Source organism: Cottoperca gobio, chromosome 5 (assembly GCF_900634415.1).
Source record: "Cottoperca gobio chromosome 5, fCotGob3.1, whole genome shotgun sequence".
Classification (NCBI taxonomy): Eukaryota; Metazoa; Chordata; class Actinopteri; order Perciformes; family Bovichtidae; genus Cottoperca; species Cottoperca gobio.
In genome coordinates, this window is record NC_041359.1 from 19,622,231 (window position 1) to 19,646,207 (window position 23,977).

The window sequence follows — 23,977 nt, forward strand, 5'->3', positions numbered from 1 at the left end:
ATATTCAACAAATGTTTTAACTAATTCACAAAGGTAATAGTTCTACATGGAAGTGCCCTCTAGTGTTTAAAATGAAGATGTGCAACAAAGTGACAAAACAAAAGCTGCCAGTGAGCCACAATTTTTACAGCAGTGCAGTTTTTTTTATTAAGTAAACATTTATTTTACTCTGAAATACAAAAGTTGACATTGGAAATGACCAAAAAAGTACAAATGCAAAATGCAATTTTAACAAAAAAATAATGAATTTTCAAATCTTTCTCAGACAGCAATATCTTTATGTTGTCCACGCTGAGAAAGCTAAGAGAAAAAACAGGAGTCTGACTCAACAAACTTACCGTAACTACAGAAAGGCAGCAATCAAGCTTAACAAAGATATGACAAAAGGAAATATCTTAATAGGACCTATGTATCCGCAGGGGCCGGTCTTTGGGTTGTTCCCTTAATGGAGTTTCCACGGTCTGGACTGCAGACCTCCAGAGGACTTCATTCACCTCTGAGTAAAGTGAGGGCCTTTTATGTCTCCCCTGTCTGCAGCTCTTACAGTCCATTAAAGAAAGTCCCTAATCCTCATCGTCTTCTTCATCAATTAAGACCATCTTCCGTCTACGCTTCACAGGAGCAGAGATATCCTCCTCGTCTGAATCTGCATCCACGTTGGTTTCTATTTCCATTGCAGGGGTGGAGTCCTCCTCTGTAAAGACAGTAGTTTTAGTTTTACAAGTTTTCTGGCTGGGTGCCCATTTATTTATCATTAAACTAACACATCAAATACCATCATCATCATCATCATCATCATCATCATCGTCGTCGTCCAACACTCTGCTTCTGCTTCTTTTAGTTGAAGTATTCTCCTGAGACCTGGTGTGAACGGGAATAGATTAAGTAGTGTTCAGATTTAAAAATAGACATTTCTCAGCTGTGGTTTAGCTTAACTGATTATCATAAAACATAGAGCGATGCCTCACCTCTCAAGTGTACTGTCTGTATCCTCAGTAGGAGGGACATCTGAAACAGGAGCTAAAAACAACAACAACAAACGTTCAATAATATAAGAAAATCATCTCCATTCTTGACTCGGGCAAGCCAACATTTAAAACGGGTATAAAAAGTCTGCATCTTAAATGCATATCCCCCAGGTATTAGCCAGCCTTGAATTGTTTTCACAGCTCACTTCTAAGGCAGTTGAATAATTCCTTTGAACTGGCATACCAGAGGAATCTTATTAATGGTTGTGATTTTCACTTTCCTTTTTTAACCCTGATGTGTTGCTTAATTTTTATGTTCCTTAGGTCCAATATTTAAGATGCAAAACAAGGGTGAAAGGTTCTTTACAAATCCCAATGACATGGCTGCTTCTCCAGTTCCAGGCCAATACAACATTTGATTATAAGAACTGGATGTCCGATATATTCTCGGGAGATTGAAGTTTAGACATTTGCTTTTCACATTTGAAAATGTGCAATAGCACATTCTTGGCTGCTAGATTAGTCAAAGCAGGATATTCTAAAAGCCATGTAATTTGACACATACCTACTTAACAGAGCTGTAATTAACTGCTGTCATCTGATACAACGTGCAGAATCTGAAGGCCTAATACATACCTGTCTGCTCTGAGGTGTGGCGTTTCCTCTTGCGTGTGAGCAGCAGAGCTTTCAGAGCCTGAGCTCTCTGTTCACCTGAGACTTCCTCCTCCTCCTCCTCCTCCTCCTGGGATTCTCCCTTTGGGCTCCTGGTGCCGTCTTGCTCCTCGCCTCCTTTAGGTTCCTCCTCTCTTGGACTAAGAGCTGCAGCTGCACTCCGGAGCTGAGATACACTGATCTTTGCAGGGATCCTCCAAAATGTCTCCTGGTTACAGAACATAAAAACTTTTAAGACATTTCTTTACAATCAAACTTAGACTCGTACTCAACTGAAAGCAGAACGATCTGATCAAAGGGCTAATTAGAATGAAAAACACACCTGTTCACTTTCAGGCGCTCGAATTCCCAGTTTACGCAACAGCTTCCGGAAGCTCTTGTTGTCCATGGCTTCTTCATTTGCCTCAGTCAGTGGAACAAGTGGCACATCCTGGGACGAACCTTGTTAAAGGAAGACAACAAGTTCATTAACAGACCAAACAGCACTAATTACAATATGTTTGTCACACATACTGTAAGTTCCCCCAGAGCTTAAAACACTTGCGATATAACAAACAATGTTTGGATCCTTGTATATTTGACATTTGCTTAGTTACCATCTTCTTCACGGTCCTCTGCTGTTCTTATTAGACGATTCTGTAGCCACAACAAGGGTCCAGACATGTCTGTTATTAAAAAAGAAAACACAGCATGAAACAATTTTTCAGTTTTTAATATATAAATAAGAAACACATACTACCAATGTCTCTGTACATACACTCATCTATTTATCTCTTTGATTTTATATATATATATATATATATATATATATATATACAGTATATCTCAAAAGTGAGTACACCCTTTAGATTTTTGCAAATATTCTGTTATATCCTTTCAGGGGATAACATTATCCTACTGAAACTTTGATATAACTTAAAGTAGTCAGTGTGCTGCTTGAATAACAGTATAGATTTATTGTCCTTTGAAAATTACTCAGTACACAGCTGTTAATGTCTAAACAGCTGGCAACAAAAGTGAGTACACCCCATAGTGAACATGTCCTAATTGTGCCCAATGATGTTGTTTTCCCGCCCTGGTGTCATGTGACTCGTTAGTGTTACAAGGATTCAGGTGTAAATGATAAGCAGGGCTGTTAAATTTGGTGTTTTGGGCACAATTCTCTCTGAATGCTGGACAACATGGCACCTCATGGCAAGGAACTCTCTGAGCGGCTGAAAAAAAGGATTATTGCGCTTCACAAAGATGGCCTTGGCTATAAGAAGATTGCCAACACCATGAAAATGAGTTGCAGCACAGTGGCTAAGATCATACAGCGGTTTTCCAGGACAGGTTCCACTCGGAACAGGCCTCGCCAGGGTCGACCAAAGAAGTTGAGTCCACGTGCTCAGCGTCATATCCAGAGGTTGGTTTCCAAAAATAGACGTGCGAGTGCTTCCAGCATTGCTGCAGAGGTTGCAGAAGTGGGATGTCAGCCTGTCAGTGCCCAGACCATACGCCGCACACTGCATCAAATCGGTTTGTATGGCGGTCGCCCCAGACAGAAGCCCCTTCTGAAACCGATGCATAAGAAAGCCCGCAAACAGTTTGCTGAAGACAATGAATCCAAGAACATGAGTTACTGGAACCATGTCCTGTGGTCTGATGAGACCAAAATAAACCTGTTTGGGTCAGATGGTGTCCGGCGTGTGTGGCGGCACCCTGGTGAGGAGTACCAAGACAAATGTGTTTTGCCTACAGTCAAGCATGGTGGTGGCAGCATCATGGTCTGGGGCTGCATGAGTGCTGCCGGCACTGGGGAGCTGCATTTCATTGAGGGACACATGAATTCCAATATATACTGTGACATCCTGCAGCAGAGCATGATCCCCTCTCTTCGGAAACTGAGCCGTAGGGCAGTTTTCCAACATGATAATGACCCTAAACACACCTCCAAGATGACAACGGCCTTGCTGAAGAAGCTGAAGGTTAAGGTGATGGACTGGCCAAGTATGTCTCCAGACCTAAACCCAATTGAGCACATGTGGGGCATCCTCAAGAGGAAGGTGGAGGAGTGCAAGGTGTCCAACATCCGTGCGCTCCGTGATGTCGTCGTGGAGGAGTGGAAGAAGATTCCAGAAGCAACCTGTGCAGCTCTGGTGAATTCCATGCCCAGGAGGGTTAAAGCAGTGCTAGATAACAATGGTGGTCACACAAAATATTGACACTTTGGGCACAATTTAGACATGTTCACTATGGGGTGTACTCACTTTTGTTGCCAGCTGTTTAGACATTAACAGCTGTGTACTGAGTAATTTTCAAAGGACAATAAATCTATACTGTTATTCAAGCAGCACACTGACTACTTTAAGTTATATCAAAGTTTCAGTAGGATAATGTTATCCCCTGAAAGGATATAACAGAATATTTGCAAAAATCTAAAGGGTGTACTCACTTTTGAGATATACTGTATATATATATATATATATATATATATATATATATATATATATATATATATATATATATATATATATATATATATATATATATATATATATATATATAAATAAATATATATATATTTAATCCATATAAAATATTTTGCATTTTAACATCTGCCAATCTATTGTCTCACCTTCCTGTTGTAGTGCACACACCATGCTGCCTACATCAGGTCTCCTCTCCTCTGTGGAGCGCAGGCTTTGTCTCTGCCTTCCTTCATTTTGTGATCGCTCCTTCTCTTGCTCTCCATCCTCCTCTTCCTCACTCACTTCCGACTTATCCTCTCCCTCCTCTTCATCATCATCTCTGTCATCTGGGAACCCTTGTGTTAGTTCTTCTAGGAAATCTTCTTCGGTCTGTGGCAGAGAAAGAGTGACCCTTGATTGTAGAAACACCCTTTCTATAACGTCTCATACATGCTGTTGTATTACATTTCCCAATTCTTAACAATCTGGTCTATAATGTTATTGTAAAAGATAAGAAGCACATCGAAAATAACTTTACCATTCCTTTTCCAGAGCTCTTCCCGTGAGCGCTGCGACTCCTCTTCTTATAAAGTTCTCGTCTCTCAGACACCAAGCCCATACTGAGCAGCTTGTCCACCACACGTGCACGGGACCGCTTGGCTGTGAGCTTCTTCAGGATGTTACCCAGCACATCTGTGAAAATACAGTGTCATCACTACACAACGTTAAGTATTCCTGACTTACAAGATGTTGTACTGGAACGGAGAACAGAGGTACGCCTGAAAGGATACTTCATTTTCCTCTCAGGCAATACAAAATGATAATATGGCGTCCAGTACCATCAGAGTCTTTGTACTCCTCGTGGAGCATCTGCAGCTCCTCCTCCTGCTCCTCAGTCCAAAGAACAATCTGGGTGCCTTTCCTTTTGGGAAAGAAAAATAGTTTAGAGCCAATTTGCAATATATTCCTCACTACTTTAAAGGGAAAGTTCACCCGTAAATAAAAAAAACATATTTTTCCTCTTTCCTGTAGTGGTCTTTATCAATCTAGATTGTTTTGGTGAGATGTCTGACTTCTCTACAATATAATGGCGATAGACGGCACTATGCCAAACTATTTTCTCACTACCGTATCACCGCGCAGAAGGAAAACGAGCATCTACTCATGGACGAGAGGCTTGGGACAGCGTGAGATGTAAACATTAATGGAGTCCTCCTCCGCTGCGCTGTAACGTTAGCTAGCTCTAGCTGAGGTGAGCCTCTCGTCCATGAGTGGAAGCATGCTTCCTTCTGCGCGGTGATACAGTTGGCGGATGTAGTTCTGTGGGAAGAAAATAGTTCCTACATCCAACCTCTCTCAACAAGGTCTGTAGATTATCTTGAGTAACCGGGTCGTGATTTCTAGAAAGAGTTTGAGTTTTTCAAATGTTTTGGCGCTTTGAGCACCACAAGCCAAGTGGCGTTATATTTGAGAAGAGAAGACATCTCCAACAATCTGCAACTTACACCCAAAAAATATCTAGATTGATAAGATTGCAGGTAAGAGGAAAAATATAACATCAACATTAACATATTACTCATTCAGTCTAGAGTACATACTTCTGCTTCTTCAGTTCTTTAGCACTGGCCACCAGACCCATGTGCACCAGCTGAATCACTACCTGCCGCCGATTGCGGTTGCGGTTGCTGAGTAACGGCAGCAGCATCTCCACTATATCTGGCGCTGAACAGAAAGATCAACAGTCAATGAAAGAATCTAGACCTCGTACATAGTGTGCAAATGCATCTTGTAACTTATGATGCAGCAAACTAAAAGAAAGCAAACCTTCCGAATTACGGTGCTCCTCATAAAGGTTGCGCAACTCCTCTTCCTCCTCTTCCGTCCATGTCGGTTTACTTTTCTCTCTGAGATATTTAAGAAAACAAGATGCAATATTTAAAATGGCAGAACCCAAGACTTTGCTATTTTGTAATACATGTAAATTCCATATTTTTTAAGAAATGTTTTACAATCTTACACCAGTGCATGTTTTACCTGTAACGTAAGTCAGATTAACATGACACATCATGGTAGACATGCAAAAACAAGCACCAACCCGTCTTTGGTGTAGCCTTCAGTCATCTCACGTACAGCTCCCACGTTTTTCCAGAACAGCAGTTCAACATATGCCTTATTGTTCTGTGCTGCCAGTGAAAAGAAACGACTCAGCACAAACTTGGCAAAGGTCACCAGTTCCTGTGAAGGAGAGAATAAAAGTAAGCTCCTGTCTAATCTCCACTTGACCTTACGTCACGAACAGCGTGATTGATAACACTGAATGTTTTTCTCATGTCATTACTGCACCTTGTAAGCTGCAGCTGCGGGGTCACTCAGGATCTTGTTGAATAGGTTGAAGACTGACAGCTGGAAAAGCTGTGCGTCCATTTTGAGGTCGACAGCCAAGCGGTGCAGCATTCGAGCGATGCAGTGGTTTGTGTGAGGTGTGTTTTTTGCGTATGATTTTAATAAGAGGAGGTATGGACGCACAATACTGGGCTGGGAAAACCTGTGGGGGGTAAGACAAGGGTAACATGCCATTATGAAAGGTCACAGTATGATTTGGCGTGCAGTGGCAGGTTACCGTTACTATTACCGTTTTCCTCACCTCTTGATATAGTCCAGAAAGTTGAACTCTTTTTCGGAAACCTGGACAGACTCCAGCTCTTCCTCTTCTAACTCTGCTGCATCATCCTCATCCTCCTCTGCTACAGGCTCAGGAGGAGATGACCCTGTGAATCAAAAGGAAAGGTTTGAATGCTGCATAGATTCTGTGAAACGTTAAAGAATGAAATAAAAGAATAAAACGTACTTGGCAGGTTGGCATGCAGGATCTGCTTCAGGAGTTCCAGTTCTTCCTCAGGTTCCACATCAGCTGAACCAAACACATCTCCCTCTGGCCACACCTCCCTGAGGATGACAAGAAGATGGAAAATACTTAAAGTCCACCTCCAAGAACAAACGTAAAAGTATGTAGAAATACTCTATTCTATAACCTGGGTTTCCTACATAAGAAATGAGCTGACAGTGTTGTGAAACATACAATAATATCTAGTGCAGTCAAAACTTTCACTATGCTAATGCAAAGTCTGCTCTGCGCTGGTGTTGTCCCCCCCCCCCCCCCATCTAATTTACCGGGGGACCTTTGAACCTCAGATTTTAGGCAAGTGCACAAACATCTCCCCCTTCAGCAGAGGAATGTGAAAACACATCTCTAGTGACACACTTTGCACGGATACAAGTGTAGTCAAGGTCAGACATTTAGGGGACGTACACTTAAGAACAACTCATTTTTGATTGGAGGGGATCTTTAAAATAACTAAACATGTGTGATAAGTCTGAGGGGTCGATGGCGTGTTGAGTCTCACTGACCTGGCAGCTCGCAGCAGCCCCAGCGCCTCTGGTCCCAGTCGAACCTGCAGGGCGTCCTGCACCCGCACCATGGCCTCAGTCTTTTGCTCCTCAAGTGGAGTTTCAGACGTGGCGTCAAATGGCACAATGCTTTCAGTTAAAGACTCTGACAACTGCACACAGAAGACGGAGAAGAAGTATTCAGTGTTAATGAATCTTTCACTGCCGACCAGAAAAGACTTCAGTTCGATTTTAGTCTTTCAAATCATTGACGTGGGACTGATTTGTTTTTGGGAGCTCTCGGCCCCCCCTTGAGGTCAAATCTCACACTGACCAGACACCCAGAAGCCTTCAGTTCTTCCGCCACAACCCTCCAGGTCTCCGCCAGAGCCTCCGGACTAGTATCTGCAACCGGTCGCTTCTTTTTACCTTGAGACTTTCTCCTCCTCACTTTCTTTTTCTGCAGAGTCAACGGAGCTAGATATTAATCATTTAAGGGACAACTAATAACAAGAATTTACACGCACTACAAATTCAGCACAAGAACTTACCTGAACCATCAGGCTATTGCGACCTTTGCAGAAGCGTTCTAACATGCGCATGAAGAGATGAGTTGACTCCACCAAGTCTTTGAGGTAGGAGTGAGGCTGTCTGGTTTCATCATACTTCCTCAGCAGGGTCAGGAAAACCTCCCTGTACTCCATCAGGTAAAATATGTTGCCTGGAAAGTAAAGATTAATAGATGAGGGAACGAAGTAGCGTTTCCATATACTTATTAAACTGAAAGGAGTACTATATGTGAGAACAAGCTGGAAACCTCTTACTTTTAATAACGCTGGAACTCTGGCGGATGCTTTCATCCTGTGAGCGGTCCATCTCATTTACAGTTAGCAGCAGCTCCTGGTATGCCTTTAGTGCCAGGTGCATCCTAGAGAGAAAAAGTGACATCAGTCTTAGACCAACGCACAGATTTCACATTTTTCTATTAACCTGCTTCCCTATGATCTTCATACCTGCGTGACCAGGAAGTGGCTTCTTTGCGGTCTGTAAGAAGCATCTCATAGTAGTTGGTGATGTTGCGCTCAATATAATGGAAAGCACGAATGGACATGGTCTCAGAAACTAAGTCAGCACGGAAACCGTTGCCACGGTTGAAGGCCATGAAAAAGCTGAGCGCCCAGAGATAGTACGTCTCATCGTGTTGCTGAGTCTGCTCTCGATTAAGACTTTCCTGTAGAGGAGACAAGGAAAAATAAAGTGTTATTATTATTACTATTGCATATTAACATATCAGACATCTTCTTTAAAAGGATGTTCCATATTTATACTACTAAACAACACACAAGTGTCATTGTTGTATTGAGTTATTGCTACAAAGTCATTAATGTTTCCGCAACTGACCTTGACGAGGTACATGAGGCGATTGTAGCAGTTCTCCAAGAAGTCCACACAAAACTCTCGCAGGAAGAGGCGAACATTTAAGGCCGAGCGCCGTTTGTCCTTACATTCGCGAGCCTCTCGATTCCTCTTGGGAACACGTCTCACTGCTTTGCCCGTGTCGTGAGTATAGTTTTTGAACTAAGATAAAGAAGAAAATAAAGTGAGATTCATATTTCTGCGAGCATCACTGATCACAGATGAGCTACAGGAGTTCTCTACTCACATTGTGAATATTTCTGTGATAAATCACATCTTTTTCCCCGATGGACTTGAGGCCTTGCACAACATAGGAGCCTCCAAAGCGAGAGTGTCTGAAGAATAACATTGACACACACACACACACACACACAGATAAACAGAACACACATTTATTTCAAGCTCAAATACTTCAAAACAAGCCAATAAACGTATTAGGACACAAACACAAGCCTTCTGTCACTAACATGCAGGGGCTCTATGAAATTTTTCAGGCAAACATCGAAGATAAAACACACGTTGGCTCTGGTATAAAGAATGCAGTGACCGTATACGAGTGTGATTGCACCTGGTTCCTCTTTGTAATGTGCGGGAGCGTTTCGCTGCATGCTCCTTTTGCCTCAGTGCCTCCAGCTCATGAGCGTCTCTGTGCTGCTCTTCTGCTGAACGAGCCTGACCGGCACTCACCAAAGCTTCTGGTGACTGTAAGAAAAGAAGAAGAGCTCAAACACAGAACAGCTGGAAAAACGTATGTGGGCCTCCAAGGGATTCTTAGGTCTAACCTGGTCTCTGAACATGAGGGAGATTATTTCCAACACATGCATACTCCACTGCTGATCACTCTGGGCCGACGCCAGGAACTTGACCAGGTCATCGAAACCGCTCATGTGAACGGCCCACAGCAGCCTATCATGGATGCTGGCATCATCATCCACTTTCTACAGGAGGGACAGAGATTGGGGAAGAAGTACAAGTGAGATGATGGGTAAAGTTTAAAGCCCCTTTCTCACTGGACAATAAAAAAAACTCTATCATCTGACTTTTGTCTTCAGTAGGAAAGGTTATAATCAGCACTGATTTGACACGCTAATCTTCGTGCGTTGCAGTGAATGTATAATACAAAAAATCAACAGGGATTTCGGCAATTATTATAATTTATTAACGTATAAACCATTCAAATAATATGCTCTTCTCAAAGCCACCAGACTTGGGAACTGGAAAAGGGGTATAATATACTGTGGGACTCTGCCTCTTATAGGATTACATTAGTATTCATGTTAAAGTCAGACCTTCTCTTCACAGGGGTCCGCAGGTACATGAAGCACATTTCTGACCAGCAGCAGGATCCTCTCTATCAGCAGGTTATCCTCCTCCTGTCTCTGCTCCCAGTCCTGAAAGAGAGGAAGCATACAGTATAATGTAGGATACAGGTCAGGGAAAAGTTAAGTTTTAGTTTGTTTCTTTTACCAGTGAAACACTCACCAGTTGTAGAAGTGTGTACAGTGTCTCACTTAAGATGCCAAACACCGCTTCACTTGCAAATGCCTGAAAATGAAAGCAGAGGAAACAAAAAGTATAATACAATACAGTACATTTTAAACGTGAATTATAGTTGTTATTACAGTAAATGGCATAACTTATCGTTACACTGAGATCACAATACCTCTTTACAGGCTTGTAAATGAGACGTCACTTGCAGAAAGTGATGTCGAAACACTGGGTCATCCGGGACTTTACCAAAGCAAAGCATGGCAGGCTGAGTAAGGTTGACCATGAGCCTGAAACAAAACCCCAGGAAAGTATCTTTATTGTTATACAGGTACCAAGTATTGTTTTATTAATCTATCATAATATTAGCATTAGTGTATCAATAATCCACTTTAAACCATATTAGGATATATTAACAAATGATTTGGTCGCACTCATATTATTAATATTCATGAGCATACATTTCAAGTTCAAGAGAGAAGTTTCATCTTTGTGTTTCTACCTGATGCAGGCATCAAATAAGGCCTTGTCTTGTCCATGCTGGATGATAATTGGTAGAAGGTCATTCTGTACAATCTGTCCCGCACCGAGCTGCTGGCGGACGTCACGTGTGTCATCTTCATGCCGCAAATACCTGATCAAGTCTTTCACACTCTCTGAACCACAGAGACAGAACAGTCAGAGGAAGACAGGAGCTTTCCTGTTCTTAATCCATGACATCAATATATAATATTACCCTTCCCTCTGATGATGCAGGAAATGAATAGGAACATTTTGAAGTTTTTAAAAAGCCACTCACCTAAGCATTCAGCTTCCTTGTGATAAGTGTCACCTTCGAGATAGCCGAGAGCAGTGCACGTTGCCAAAAGCTCGCAATTCATCTTGAATAAGTCCCTACACCATCAGAGAGCCTGAAGGTAAAGGTTCAGTGTAATCAGCCACTCAGAGAGAAAGACCAACAGAGCATCTAAAAGAAATTGTGTTTACTATGAGTTATTAATCAAGACCAGCTCAATCTATTCAGCTTTGCTAGTGGGCGTGGACCTGTACATAATAACAATGAACACTTTATATACACAACACGTTTCATAATGCATATGACCTGATGTAACATTAGAAGAAGTTATCACATATCGACCTGGCTAATCTGTTACTTTTGGAAGCGATATCAAACTTTTCAATGTTTTAATGCTCATTAACTGATTGATTTTGTTAAGATAGATAGATCGATAGATAGTTAGACAGATAGATAGATAGATAGATAGATAGATAGATAGATAGATAGATAGATAGATAGATAGATAGATCGATAGATAGTTAGACAGATAGATAGATAGATAGATAGATAGATAGATAGATAGATAGATAGATAGATATGACACTAAATTGAAAAAGTAGGAAGACTAGTGGATGGATAAGAGGGGTTCGTGACTGGTACTCCAGTTGTAAATACAGAGAAAATAATAATGAGAAAATAATAATAAAAGGATAGTAAAAGAGTCAAATAAAGATAAGTGCAGTTAAAACACATTGTTGACTGTTATTATCAGGTACACTACTCAGGGGTTTATATTAGCCACACGGATACTAGGTTGATCCACAAAGGACGGTTCCTCTCCATGTATTGCTAATGTTATGTAGCAGTTGGCTTAGTTACGTTTTAAATCTAATAAAAGAAAGAAAAACAATACGAATTAATTTACCAAATCGTTTAGACGTTGTTTACTCGACAAGTTCCGTGTTCAGCAGCTGGTGGTGTAAAAGGTTAAGAGCTTTTTCAATAGTTATTATGGTTGTTTCGAGCCTGCTGAAATCTGACAGTCGGACAAGTCTCGCGCCAAGACAGCGAGCGAAAACTCAGAAAGCGGATGTAGAATGTCGTCACTATACGTAACTTGTTGCCCTGAGTACAGTATTTCAGGCAGCGCCTTTCCACGTGTACCTACACAACAAACTCAAAACTAACCAAACTCAATGAATTGGTGGTGTCTTGTTGAGGGAAAGAAGGTAAGATTAGGACCCTAGCCATGGTTGACGTTTTGGCGAGCCAGACTTTATTGTAAAATACTTGCAGGTTGAGTTAAAAAAGACGCCTTAGAGATTGTACGTAGGGCATAGTGATAACGATTGTTATCCTGTAAAATGTGGAAACCCACAGAAGGCTTTATTAAAATGATAATGTAACTTGAGAATTTATATTTGTTGTTTAATTCCAGCCTTATAATTTTCTACATATGTATTTGTTATTTGAGGATACATTTTGAAAATGCCATAACCCATTTTGCATAATATTCAAATGTTCAAATCAAATTTTAAAATGATAATCCATTATAAACAATGTAACCTGACTTTCCTCATTTCCAATCTGCTGGACAACCTGTTTTAATAAAAATATAGGCCAAAGAGAAGTAATGCAACCCTAAAGGTACTCTACATTTTCTAACCAAGCATGCTCTTTTTCAAATTAACAAAGTGATATATTTACAAACCTATCTATAGACAACTATAATATCATATGAGGTTCTTGAGATTTTGATCAGGCAAGCAAATACTGTTTAAAATACATTTTAAAAATTGTATTTGCGATAAAGGTGGTAAGTGGTAACGGTTTTCACCCCTGGGTTTAAAGGGGCATGACAAATTGACAGTGCTTTTTCTATGGAACAAAACACTGCTTATAGAAAAGAGGAAATAAGTATAGGCCAATAAAAAAAGTTGTACATTCATAATGAAATATGTGGACAGACAAGACAGATTTGTTCCAATTAAGTTTATTTGCACTTACTTATTCACTCATGAATAGTGCCAGATTCGCACAGCATTGCAAAGCACATTCCTGCTAAAGTATTTTCAGTTGGTGACTGTCTACATTTCCTGTTATACATGTTTATTAATAATCCAGATTAGTTTTTGTTGCACTATAAGAGGAGAGCAAAGCTTCTAAAACAAATACAAATAGGTTCAATTATTCTCAGTCTGTCTTTTAAGGTGTGTTGACCAGAGGGCAGTTTCTGAAGTTTAATTATTAGTCATATCTATGACACAAACTACTAAAATCCTCCATTTAAACTTTCTATTTCAGCCTGCAGTTTAATACTCTGCTACAAACGTGACGCCGTCTAAGGATTCCATGGGATTGCACTGTAAATAAAGGCCTCGAGTGGTATGTTAATAAAGTGGCTTTGCTTAGCCCTACAGATGACACACGTGTTTAGCAAAAGTTGGGTGGCTTAAATGGCACCAAAGTGACACTTTCTAAAGGGATTTATTCAACATTGCACCAATACTGAGAGACTCTCTGTTAGATGATTTGACACATAACTAGTAGGAATGAGGACTATATAGACCGGAGTTTCTTTTTTGGAGGTTTTCTCCTTGTTTCTTATGTATTTTTTTCTTGCATGGCTCCGTCTTTCACATTTTCAAATCAGATTTTTTCTACTCGTCGTCGTCGTCCTTGTTGGTGCGGTCTGACTCTCTCTCCTTCTCCCTCTTGGATTCCTTTACCACCTGATGGAAAAAAAACTATTTAGTTCAAATTCAATTTCATATTGTAGACGTAAGTTTATCAAAATATTAAAGTAGTTATTTTAGTATAAATAATTGTACCTCTCCGTCCCTAGTCTCAACTGTCTTGATCACCACAGTCCTCTTGCTCAGGTTGTCTGAAATGGGTTCATAGTCTGTTGAAAGTCAGCTGGTGAGATTTTTACATTCACAAACATTTGCATTCACAAAATAGAAGTTTTGCTTTTCTCAAGGCCTTTTTCAAAGATGTACCTCAAAGGTGGAATTATCAGGAGTCGTTATTGATCAGCGATAAACTGTATAGATTAGCAAAGTGGCAAAAAGCTATTTTGGTTTCCTTGGTTCCGCAAGTAAAAATACAAGTAATTGTTCTTGTAAATAATGTTGCATGACTCAAAGTTGAAGCATTTCAAGTCTCGGATCGGCTTGAACTCTTCTGGTTGAATCGACAGTACTGACGATCAACAACTGCATAAAAAAATATCAGGTTCTTTGATTAAACAAATACAATTATTAAAAGGTACAAGCTTGTCTACTTTTATCTATGACTGCAAAAGTGCAGTTTGTAAAATAACCAATCACAGATTGTAACATTCAGTTATCCTACATGAGCTGCTAAAGGGCGGATTTAAAAGATTATGCTGTTGAGAAAATTGACAATACAATTGGCATCTTAAATCAATTTACTTTTGGATCCTGGGTGAATTTGTGTTTTGTTCAAAATGGCATGGACAAAGCATTTTGAATTTGCTACAAAGAAAATGTGCTTCTTCTCCATAGCTATGTGCGGCTCATGGGTAGAGCCATTCCCCATACCAAACTGACAGACAAGACAGGATTTCTCAGTTGAAATAATAAACAATTAAGGACTTAACATTATCCAGGAGAGAACTGTGTTTCTATATTAGGTAATATTGAGGATATTGCTCAAAGACAAATTTGAAATGGGACTACAGAATGGGGAAGACCTCCTCCAGAACCAGTAGCTCTTCAGACTTTGGACTCTATATTTGAAAAGTAAAAGGGAATCCAGAGACTTAAATCATGTATTATTTTATTTTTGGAAAAAGATAACTATCGCTTACCTCGCTCACCACGGTGACTCATCATGCCAATATTGAGGATGGGAACAGTAATCCTAAACAGGGAATACAAAAGTTGGGTGTTATAAACTACAGACTTTGCATATCAATAACTCTGAGGTTTGTAATTGATGTAGTTTAAAGACGAGACCAGAAAGAAACAAATCAGTAGAATCTTTGGCTGTAAGATGAAAACTTCAACGTCCAGAAAGTCAGTTATAATACGAGAGAATTCACAATAGGCGTACTATTAGTAAAGTATATGCTCCTGTCTTGCATGCATGCTTGTTTTTTTGTGAGAAAACTGGATTATCTGGAGGACCCTAACATCAACACCACATAGGAAGGGTTTAGGATTGACTTTAGGTCATTTTAGCTGTGAGGTGACAAACATTCAACACATTGACCATCTTGCCTTTAATCAAGAGAGAAATCAAAAGTAATAAAAAGACCTGAGAAACAGTATTCTCACCTGCTCTCCTCCCCCTCCAGCAGTTTACGGTAAGTAGCAATCTCAATATCCAGAGCCATTTTGACATTGAGGAGGTCCTGGTACTCCCGAAGGTGGCGAGCCATCTCTTCCTTCAGGTGGTGGATCTCAGCCTCCAGTCTGCCTACGTTGTCCTGGTAGTTGCCGATCTCATTGGTAAACTGGTCCTCCATTTCACGCATCTGCCTCAGCAGAGCTTCATTCTGAAAAGCACAGCAGCGAAGTGTCATGGTGGTGGTGCAACGTGTATAATGATAGATTAATATAGACAAATGGTGTCTGGCCTCACCGTGTTCTTCACTGATTCAATGTCACAGTTGAGAGACTGAATCTGCCTCCTGGACTCATTGGCCTCCTGCTTGGCCTGCCTCAGAGCATCAGAGTTGTTCTTTGCAGACTCAGTCAGATCATTAAACTGCAGGAACAATAGATGAAGCACACAATAATGAATATGTTTGTGTATGTCCATGTGCAGCTGTCAATGTGTTTCTCTGCCTACCTTGGACTTGTACCACTCCTCAGATTCCTGCATGTTCTTCAAGGAAATGGTCTCATATTGGGCCCTGATGTCCCTCAGTGCACCAGTTAGGTCGGGCCTGGCGGTGGTTTCCACCTCCATCTTCAGCTGCTGGGTCTGGACACTCACTTGTACATCCTGGATTTCCTGATAAAACCCAGATATGGACAAAATATTGTCAGAAACACAAATCTTTTATATCAACAATTAAAAGAATATCCATTTAGGTGTAAGGAGCCAATTTAGCCCCTTACAATTTACCATTGGTATTCTCCAAGGTTCAATTTTGGGCCCCCTACTCTTTTCTACACAAAAATGTCTTGTTGATCTAGTCATTTAACATCGCATTTCATTCAACTTCTATGCGGAGGACACTCAATAATCTTGCAGATAGTGATGCCTGTTCTTGCAGACAAGCTCTCGGTACAGATAATCACATCAGATTTATTTCAAACGCAGATTTAATCCCACATTTTCAAAACATATCTTTATTGAAAACATTTGAGTGTTTACGCTCTAAGTATAACACTGTTCTTGAAAAGTGCCAGTGGTATCCACCTACTTATTTGTTTAACCTAATAAAATAATAAAATCATATTGCAAGTGAAAATTACTGAAGACAATAAGTGTAAATACAGTTTATATCTAAATTAGCTGCAGAGAATAAATTGAAGCCTGTGCGGTGCATAAAGTTACTCTCTGCAGCATTTCTGGTGTTTGGGATATATCCTCTGTGGGCATACACAAATTGAGTGTTACCTTTAAAGGTCTCTAGATAACATACTGTGATAGGTGATTGTAAGGACTAACTTTTCCATTTATATAGAGAAAAGGTGCAGACGAGGTAGCATCACTTACTTCATCATGGAGCTTCTTAAGGAATTCAATCTCATCCATCAGAGACTCGATCTTCCTCTCCAGCTCCAGACGGGACAATGTAGCATCGTCAACATCCTAGTTTTTATATGAAACAAACAAACTTTATGTTGCCATAACTGAAATATGTCATCATTGCTGAAACACCTCCTTATCATACACATACTTTCTTAAAATGAAATTACCTCCAAGATTACATTTCAAAATGCAGAAATAATTATCACAAGTGAGGTCCATTCATTTTGATCTTATGTGAGGGTATACTGAATATAGTTGCTTTGTATAGCATAGAAATACTTTGAGTTATGTGGTACAAAGACTATAGAAATGCTTAAAAATGTAAACTCTAGGTTATAATACTGAATGATTTTTTTAGGATAATAAAATAATTATATGAAGTTAGATTATATTTTATTTGTAATTATTTGTAGCCTGAGGGGAAGAATTAGATTTGAGAAGTCTGCCCTGTCATATTACAGTGTCACTATTGTGGAACTGTTGGAGATGGAGCAAAGCTGTGCATTTTGACTGGTTATCTGAACATGAGGACAGTTATCAATAAGGTTAACATGGTCCAGTGAGATGAGCATTTACCTTGCGGAAGGCAACCAGGTTATTCTCAGCATCTGCCCTCTTCTGGGCTTCTTCATCCAACCTTGAGGACAAACAAAGTGAGAGAAAATATTTTAAACAATGTACAGATTTTCTTCAGGCTCCAAGAATCCTCAGGGGAGAGTCAGTGTGTCAAATTTCTCCAAGAACACCCTTTCTGTCCAAGGTTGTCCTGGGCATCAGCTGGAAAAAAGCTTTCTGGATCAATTTGTTAATTTCCTGTCCTGTATAAAGGGTTTGGGAGTGCACCCAGTCGCAGCTGCTCCTTTCAGCTAATGTGTCTATACAGTTCAATAAGGTCATCTGCACTCACTCAATAAGGTTACGTACACACACTTCCCATCTTTTTAAAAGATTTTAAATGGTCAAATATTGGCTAGTGTTCAATAATGGGACAACATCGGTGGAGTCTGGAAAATTTGAGTGCCATTTACAGGGCAGCTATATATAACCTGCATAATGATATGCTTAAGTTGGACATTTGTAGACTGTCTTAAGCCAAAGTGGCATTTGATGCTTCTACAAAAATAAAATAAGTTAAATGAAAAAAGATGTTATGTTATAGCAAATTCAGTTACAATCCATGAGTCCCTGTAATGAATCACAAATGATATCATATTGTACAGCGCATACATTTGTTAATTCTGACGGATGGGCTCCATCTGTCCTGCCAGTCATGTCTGGACTGGACATAAAGTAGATTAGTGGGGAAAGCATCACATAGTGGTCCCTGCTTCCTCATCTTTAATTCATGTTGTGTTACAGGGGTCCTTTTTTACTAATGGGGTCTCTGGCACCATCCCATCAGCACAGAGGGACACTCAAAACACACCTAATGGAGTCACTAAGTCACATTGATTTTTCCTGACGCTATTCTCACCACGCCTGATATCCAACCTCTCTTCCAGCTCTCTCTCCTCAGCCGGCCCCACCCTGTATCTGGTCCATCCATCCATCCATCCTCCTCTCAGTCTCATTTCATCTCAGTGTGTGCATACACAATTGTGTGTTTTTCTAAAAGTCCACACATTTACATTATTTAAGGAGTAACTTCCTTATTTAATTTGGCATCAAGTACTTTGTCAGAGTTTTCTGCGGGTCACTTTTCTGTCACAGACAGAGGCTCTTCTTCTTGTTTTTTGTTGAAACTTGCCAGTGCACAAGCAATTCAGTAAACACTCATACATAGAAACAATCTCATGTACAAGATGCCTGTAAAAGTGTCCTGTATCATGCTGCCGCTCTGTATTGTCCGGTCTGCACATGTGCCACGCCCTGCACCATCATCATTCCTCAAGTGGGAAAATGCTCAGGGACGCTCCACCTTCTCTGTGCTTAAAGGGGACCATGAGCAATACATTATAACAGAGTCAATGAACAATGTGATGGTGTTACAGCAGGAATAAGACAAAAGATCTGAACTCTGTATTAAAAGCTCCCAGTAAGTTTAACAGTGCATCATTTCCATCTAACAGAGATCTGTCATATCATTTACTGCACATGGTGCACTTTAATCTTTTTTCTCTCTTCTTGCCTAAGTTTAGATTTTTTGATCCAGCACCTGTAAAGGTTTTTGGAATGTGCAACAACCTGTTTATCTATGATGACACAGCAACCCACACCATGACTCAACGTATATATCTATAACAAACCCAAAACAGGGAAATATTGGAAGTAAGAGAGTTTGACCTTTGACTTTTTTGGGACAATATGATTTGTTAGAATATCTATCTATCTATTTATTTCTTCTTCATGCATGATACTTTTCTTTCTCATCATGTTGGTACCAACCTCTGCTTCAGAAGGACCAGGTCTTCAGCCAGGTTGTCCCTCTCCATTTGGTACTGGTCCCTTTCCTTACCGGTGGCATCCAGTTGACGGCGCAGGTCCCTCAGCTCATCCTGGAAGAGGTCGGAAGCGCGGTTGGGCTGCCCATGCTGCTGCTGGCCCTTGAACTGGTTCAGCTCATGCTGCAGTGCACCATTCTGCTGCTCCAGGTAACGCACCTTCTCGATGAAGCTGGCAAAGCGGTCATTGAGATCCTGCAGCTCGGCCTTCTCGTTGTTGCGGGTGGTCAGGAACTCCTGGTTGATGGCTTCAGACAGGGTGAAGTCCACCTTGTCGTAGGAGAGGCGAGGAGGCTGGGCAACGGGGCGAGAACGCTGTTGGTGGTAGGTGGTGGAGCGGGATGCAACCGCAGGTGACATTGAGCGCATATAGCGGCCAGCCATTAGCGGGCATACGGGAGGACACAGGGGAGTAAGAGGACATGGAGATGGGGTGTGGGCTTCCAAAGGTGCGCCTGTAGGAAGTTGAGCTATGCATTGAAGAGTGGCTCATGGTCGGTCTTGTTCTGTTCTCTGTCGCTGTAGAAAGAAGGAGAGCTGGAGGCTTGGAGATGCTCGTGATGCAACAGGACATCAGACTGAAGCGTGCCTTGGGTTTTTATGCACACAGGCTGGCTATCCCACCATCCTTACGCCTCCCCCTCCCTCATTTCTCCTCACCCCACCCACGTAAAGCTTTCCTTTCACAATCAGCATACAAGCTTTGGCCACTCCCTACCCTTCAGATAGACCCTGCCTCTCTCTGTCCCACTCTCTGTCTTGACAGCTCCACCCTTTTAACCACAGCACTTGGCAGTAGGCCAGAGTGACTTCCATATTATCGCTTTGATATCTAAAGATGTCTCCTCGCGCCCAACCCCTCCCCGCCTCTCTGATATATGCCCTCGTTGACACTTGCTCTCTGGTTCTTACACAGTCAGTCAGTTTAGATTCTTGATTCTTGATTCTCCACATGAGCCCTCCATATATGATTCCACTCTTTCTTGCACTTGTAATGTTCTTAACTTTACTATCAAATCTGTGTGTCAAGGATTCTGTTTCTCGGTTCTTAATAAGAAACTGTGAAATTGTAGCCTAAATTGAATCACGTGGATACATTGATTTCATTCTTTTCCCCCTCCATCTGTCTCCATTCCTCTCTCCTCTCTGTCTCTCTTTCCTTTTACAGTAATGGAACACTTTATTGATATTCTGGGCGTCTGGGGCAGAGCCATGACTCTGCAGTTATTCTATCCTTTTCAAATGCACTGGATCCAGTAATCCTTGTTAGTAGAGTAAGAGTTGTCAAATAACTTTGTCAGTATTTCTTGTGAACAATGGATTTTTGGCAACGTCTGAATCAGGACTTAAAGATCACAGAGGTCAAAGAGTATAAAAACAGTCTCAGTAACTCACGACAACTGATTACCACGCGGAAGACATGATCAAAGCGTTTTAATTTTTTAAAATTTAGTATAACTTTGAATGCAATCATTTGATTAGCCAACTGAGCAGCGTTAGCGCTTCATGATGACGATGCTCTTTTCCCAATATCAAACTTCATAGCACCTTTAACTCATTTTATTCTTGAGATATCTTATTATAATTTATCTTTTTTTTAAAAAGTGCTTTAAAACCAACTCCTGCTGCTTTGCACCATTCTGTGTGTTGGTTGGTTTCTTTCTCTGTAGAGTTGTGTAGTTCTTTGTGCAAAGCTGTTAAACAGCAAGTGTAATGACTAGAAGCTTTAATGTAAAGTTATGATATGCGTCTACACAGTTTTACATTACTAAATTAACCTCAGAGGCGGAAATTAAGCTGGCAAGATCCGTAAACACTATTTAATGCTTATCATTGTTGTTTTTATATACAGGTAGGTCAATGGGTTTAAATGTGGGGTACAAATGTAACATTAGAATCGCCGATATTCTGTCAGGCAGCACCTTCAAATCTTTGTGCAGACAGCGCGAGTGTGTATGTCTGTGTGTGTGTGTGCGTTTGTAAGGTCTATAGTCATTTTAATTGAGGCCTGCAGACAGGCAACCACTCTCATATGAAGTTGACGTAATTCTGAGCATGCTCTGTGGCGACTGGGTGTGCCACTCGCTTCCCTTTGTGTCCCCAGTGATGCTTGGTACCTTTAATCTTCTCCATGTATGCTCTCTTGTATCTAATATAATACACAATCATATATAACATATTATGTCATATTTATTTCTCTTTCAAATATACATACACACATTTACAGCTGGTTTTGTTTTAACCTGTACTCAGTGCTTTAAAAAAATTAAATTAAACTTTTCTCTTCCTGATGGAGCATCGGGAGCACACTGTAGTAAACGTGCAGTTATCTCTTCTTCAGTCTGTCATCCACACACTTACACACTTCATTGTTCTCCCTCTAAGTCTGCATGACTGCTACTGTCGAGGCCTGGCTCTCTGTGTAACACATGGCCCATGTTGGTCTTAGCTCTGTAATCTAATCAACCTGCTTTATGGTCAGTAGCTCTCTCCTCGTTCTCTCCCTCCCCCTCTGTCTCACCCTCTCTGCTCAGAGCTTGGTCACTTTCTATAACCTCCCCAGATCCTTCTCCAATCTGTCCGTACTGTATGTCAAGGTTTCTTATCAGTGTTACGACATTATCTGCATTTCTACACTTTGAGACATAATTGAAACTTTATTTATATATCACCTTTAAAAATAGAGTTCACAAAGTGCTTTGACAGACAAAGCAAAGCAAAAGCAGGATACAAGACGATATGACGGCAAATGATGATGAAAGATAAAACTGTACAATAGATGCAAACAATAAAAAAAAACTGAAACACCTGACATACGTATAAAAGCAAGTCTATACATGTTTTTGTATTAACGGCATTAACAGTGTGTATGTCAGGCGCACGCACGCACGCACACACACACACACACACACACACACACACACACACATACATACACACACACACACACACACACATGCAAAAACATACAGTTGTATGATTATAGACTGCACATTAATTCGAACCATCAGCCAGATGATACCATCGGTGATTGATCCTTCTGCTTCTCGGAGAATACCCGAAGGGGCCATAAATTCAATCATGCTTCTTGGACAGTGTCAGTCTAGAATATCTGTTCCATATATTGAACTCACAGTATGTGTATCATGTTTCAAACAGGCATTTAAATATCTCAGTTATACATAAATAGATAAAAGGGAATACACATTTAGTGTTATGGTTTACTTTTAGGGGGGATGGGATTTACCCTGTGTTCATGTATGATGTCTGGGGTGTGGCCTCTGATAAGACATCTAATCAAACATAATAATATAATATTTACTGATTGTGTGCTGCAGCATCACTTACTGGTAGGTTCCTGCAGTGTAGAGGACAAATGAAGGAAACTGCATCCCTTTTAAGATCAGTTGCTAGGGAGTGGTGAGCAATAATGAATCGTTCAAATGAATCAAAGCTGTGTAGCTGCTTGTGTGACTCATCTTCAGGTTCACTGTTCAGAGAGGAAGACCCGCCTGGTTATCTGTAAAAGAGAAGCCAATACCTGGATCTTGGTGTCAGTTCAGCCAGTTTGAATGGGACAAGTGGTGAGGATGCTGTGACCTACACAAAGCTGCAGGCCTGGTAAGATCCGGGAGAGCTGTCCGGTCCAAGATAAAGATCATCATATGAGAAATGATGGCCTTCCAGCAGAGCTGTGGGGTTTTGTCCTGGCTGCAGTGCACGTCTGCAGTGAGCAGAGATGGCTGAACACACTCTGTACATGTGACCGAGAGACATGTTAGTGGTGGAGGATGATTAACTGCTGGGTTTGTGTAATTACTGTAATGGAGCACTGCAGTGCTACATGTCTGTTGGAAGGAGGGATGTGGACAAGGCCGGGCTAAAGTTTCCCAAGCAACAGCCCATTTGCCCTCTTTGGCTGAGCTGCCCCTCTGGAGGGAAAAAAGGGTTAGGGTTAGGGTTAGGGTTAGGGTTTAAATCATCATATCATCCAAACTCTTAATACTTTTCGATAGGCAAGCCGGACAAAGAGGGGGGGACCCAGAGCCGTGAAAATAAAGAAGAAGCAAAGGGTTGTGTCTAAACGGTAAGCCTCTATTTGCGAAACTTTGCGAAAACGCTCATGAGACTCGTTGCCCGACGACCTGTCTTAACTGTAACCATTCGAGGTCAAGGCCTTACCTTAACCATTTTGTGAGAGTTTTGCAAATCGAGGGTTACCATCTAGACACAACTGATGTAAAGCGATGCCCTATGCCCTCAGTTGAACACTTGACGCATTTGCAGCGGGCAAATTGCTTAATGTAGACGGAAAACATAAATGCAGCTGCATTACATAACCTACACAACCCATAAAGAGGAGAAAGGTGCAGTCTGCTCCGGATTTATCCTCCTTTTACTGCTCACAGATTTAGATTACCACACTAGTGCAATAAAACAATAGACTACATTTTGAATTCAGTTCAAACTAACATAAAGACATCATAAAAAAGTCTTCACCTTCTTTCCACCTTTACTTCGATTCTTAAATACAAAGCATTTTTTCTTGTCACCGTCACTCCACATATATGTTTCCACGGTGTAGGACAGGCCATGTTGCTTCTTCCATTAAAGATTTTGCTGCATTGACGTCAGCCTTTTTCC

General features: G+C 40.9%; 2 protein-coding genes across 3 annotated transcripts; both read right to left on the reverse strand.

Annotated features, from left to right (window-relative positions):
- Positions 1-135: 135 nt before the first annotated feature.
- timeless (timeless circadian clock) lies at positions 136-12,218 on the reverse strand. 2 transcript variants are annotated; one of them, XM_029432280.1, is made up of 30 exons: positions 12,085-12,218; positions 11,181-11,292; positions 10,884-11,037; positions 10,557-10,671; positions 10,376-10,438; positions 10,183-10,284; positions 9,676-9,831; positions 9,462-9,595; positions 9,141-9,228; positions 8,879-9,055; positions 8,491-8,708; positions 8,302-8,405; positions 8,029-8,198; positions 7,812-7,937; positions 7,499-7,650; positions 6,939-7,036; positions 6,735-6,858; positions 6,434-6,635; positions 6,186-6,325; positions 5,915-5,994; positions 5,689-5,812; positions 4,930-5,012; positions 4,629-4,783; positions 4,258-4,480; positions 2,237-2,305; positions 1,963-2,081; positions 1,605-1,848; positions 969-1,020; positions 782-861; positions 136-694 (listed from the first exon to the last, which is right to left on the reverse strand). In XM_029432280.1, exons 2-30 carry the CDS (start codon positions 11,260-11,262, stop codon positions 564-566), a joined length of 3,765 nt encoding a protein of 1,254 aa, XP_029288140.1. In that variant the 5' UTR covers positions 11,263-11,292; positions 12,085-12,218; the 3' UTR covers positions 136-563. The 2 variants fall into 2 exon arrangements, with proteins under 2 accessions (XP_029288140.1, XP_029288139.1); XM_029432279.1 differs by having other exon boundaries at positions 776-861.
- A 927-nt stretch (positions 12,219-13,145) lies between these two features.
- prph (peripherin) lies at positions 13,146-19,907 on the reverse strand. The gene is given in 10 exon segments (XM_029432281.1): positions 13,146-13,891; positions 13,991-14,064; positions 14,995-15,047; positions 15,464-15,684; positions 15,771-15,896; positions 15,981-16,145; positions 16,857-16,952; positions 17,469-17,529; positions 19,278-19,711; positions 19,713-19,907. Coding segments are annotated over 10 exon segments (1,497 nt in total). The 3' UTR covers positions 13,146-13,819.
- Between the last annotated feature and the right edge of the window lie 4,070 nt (positions 19,908-23,977).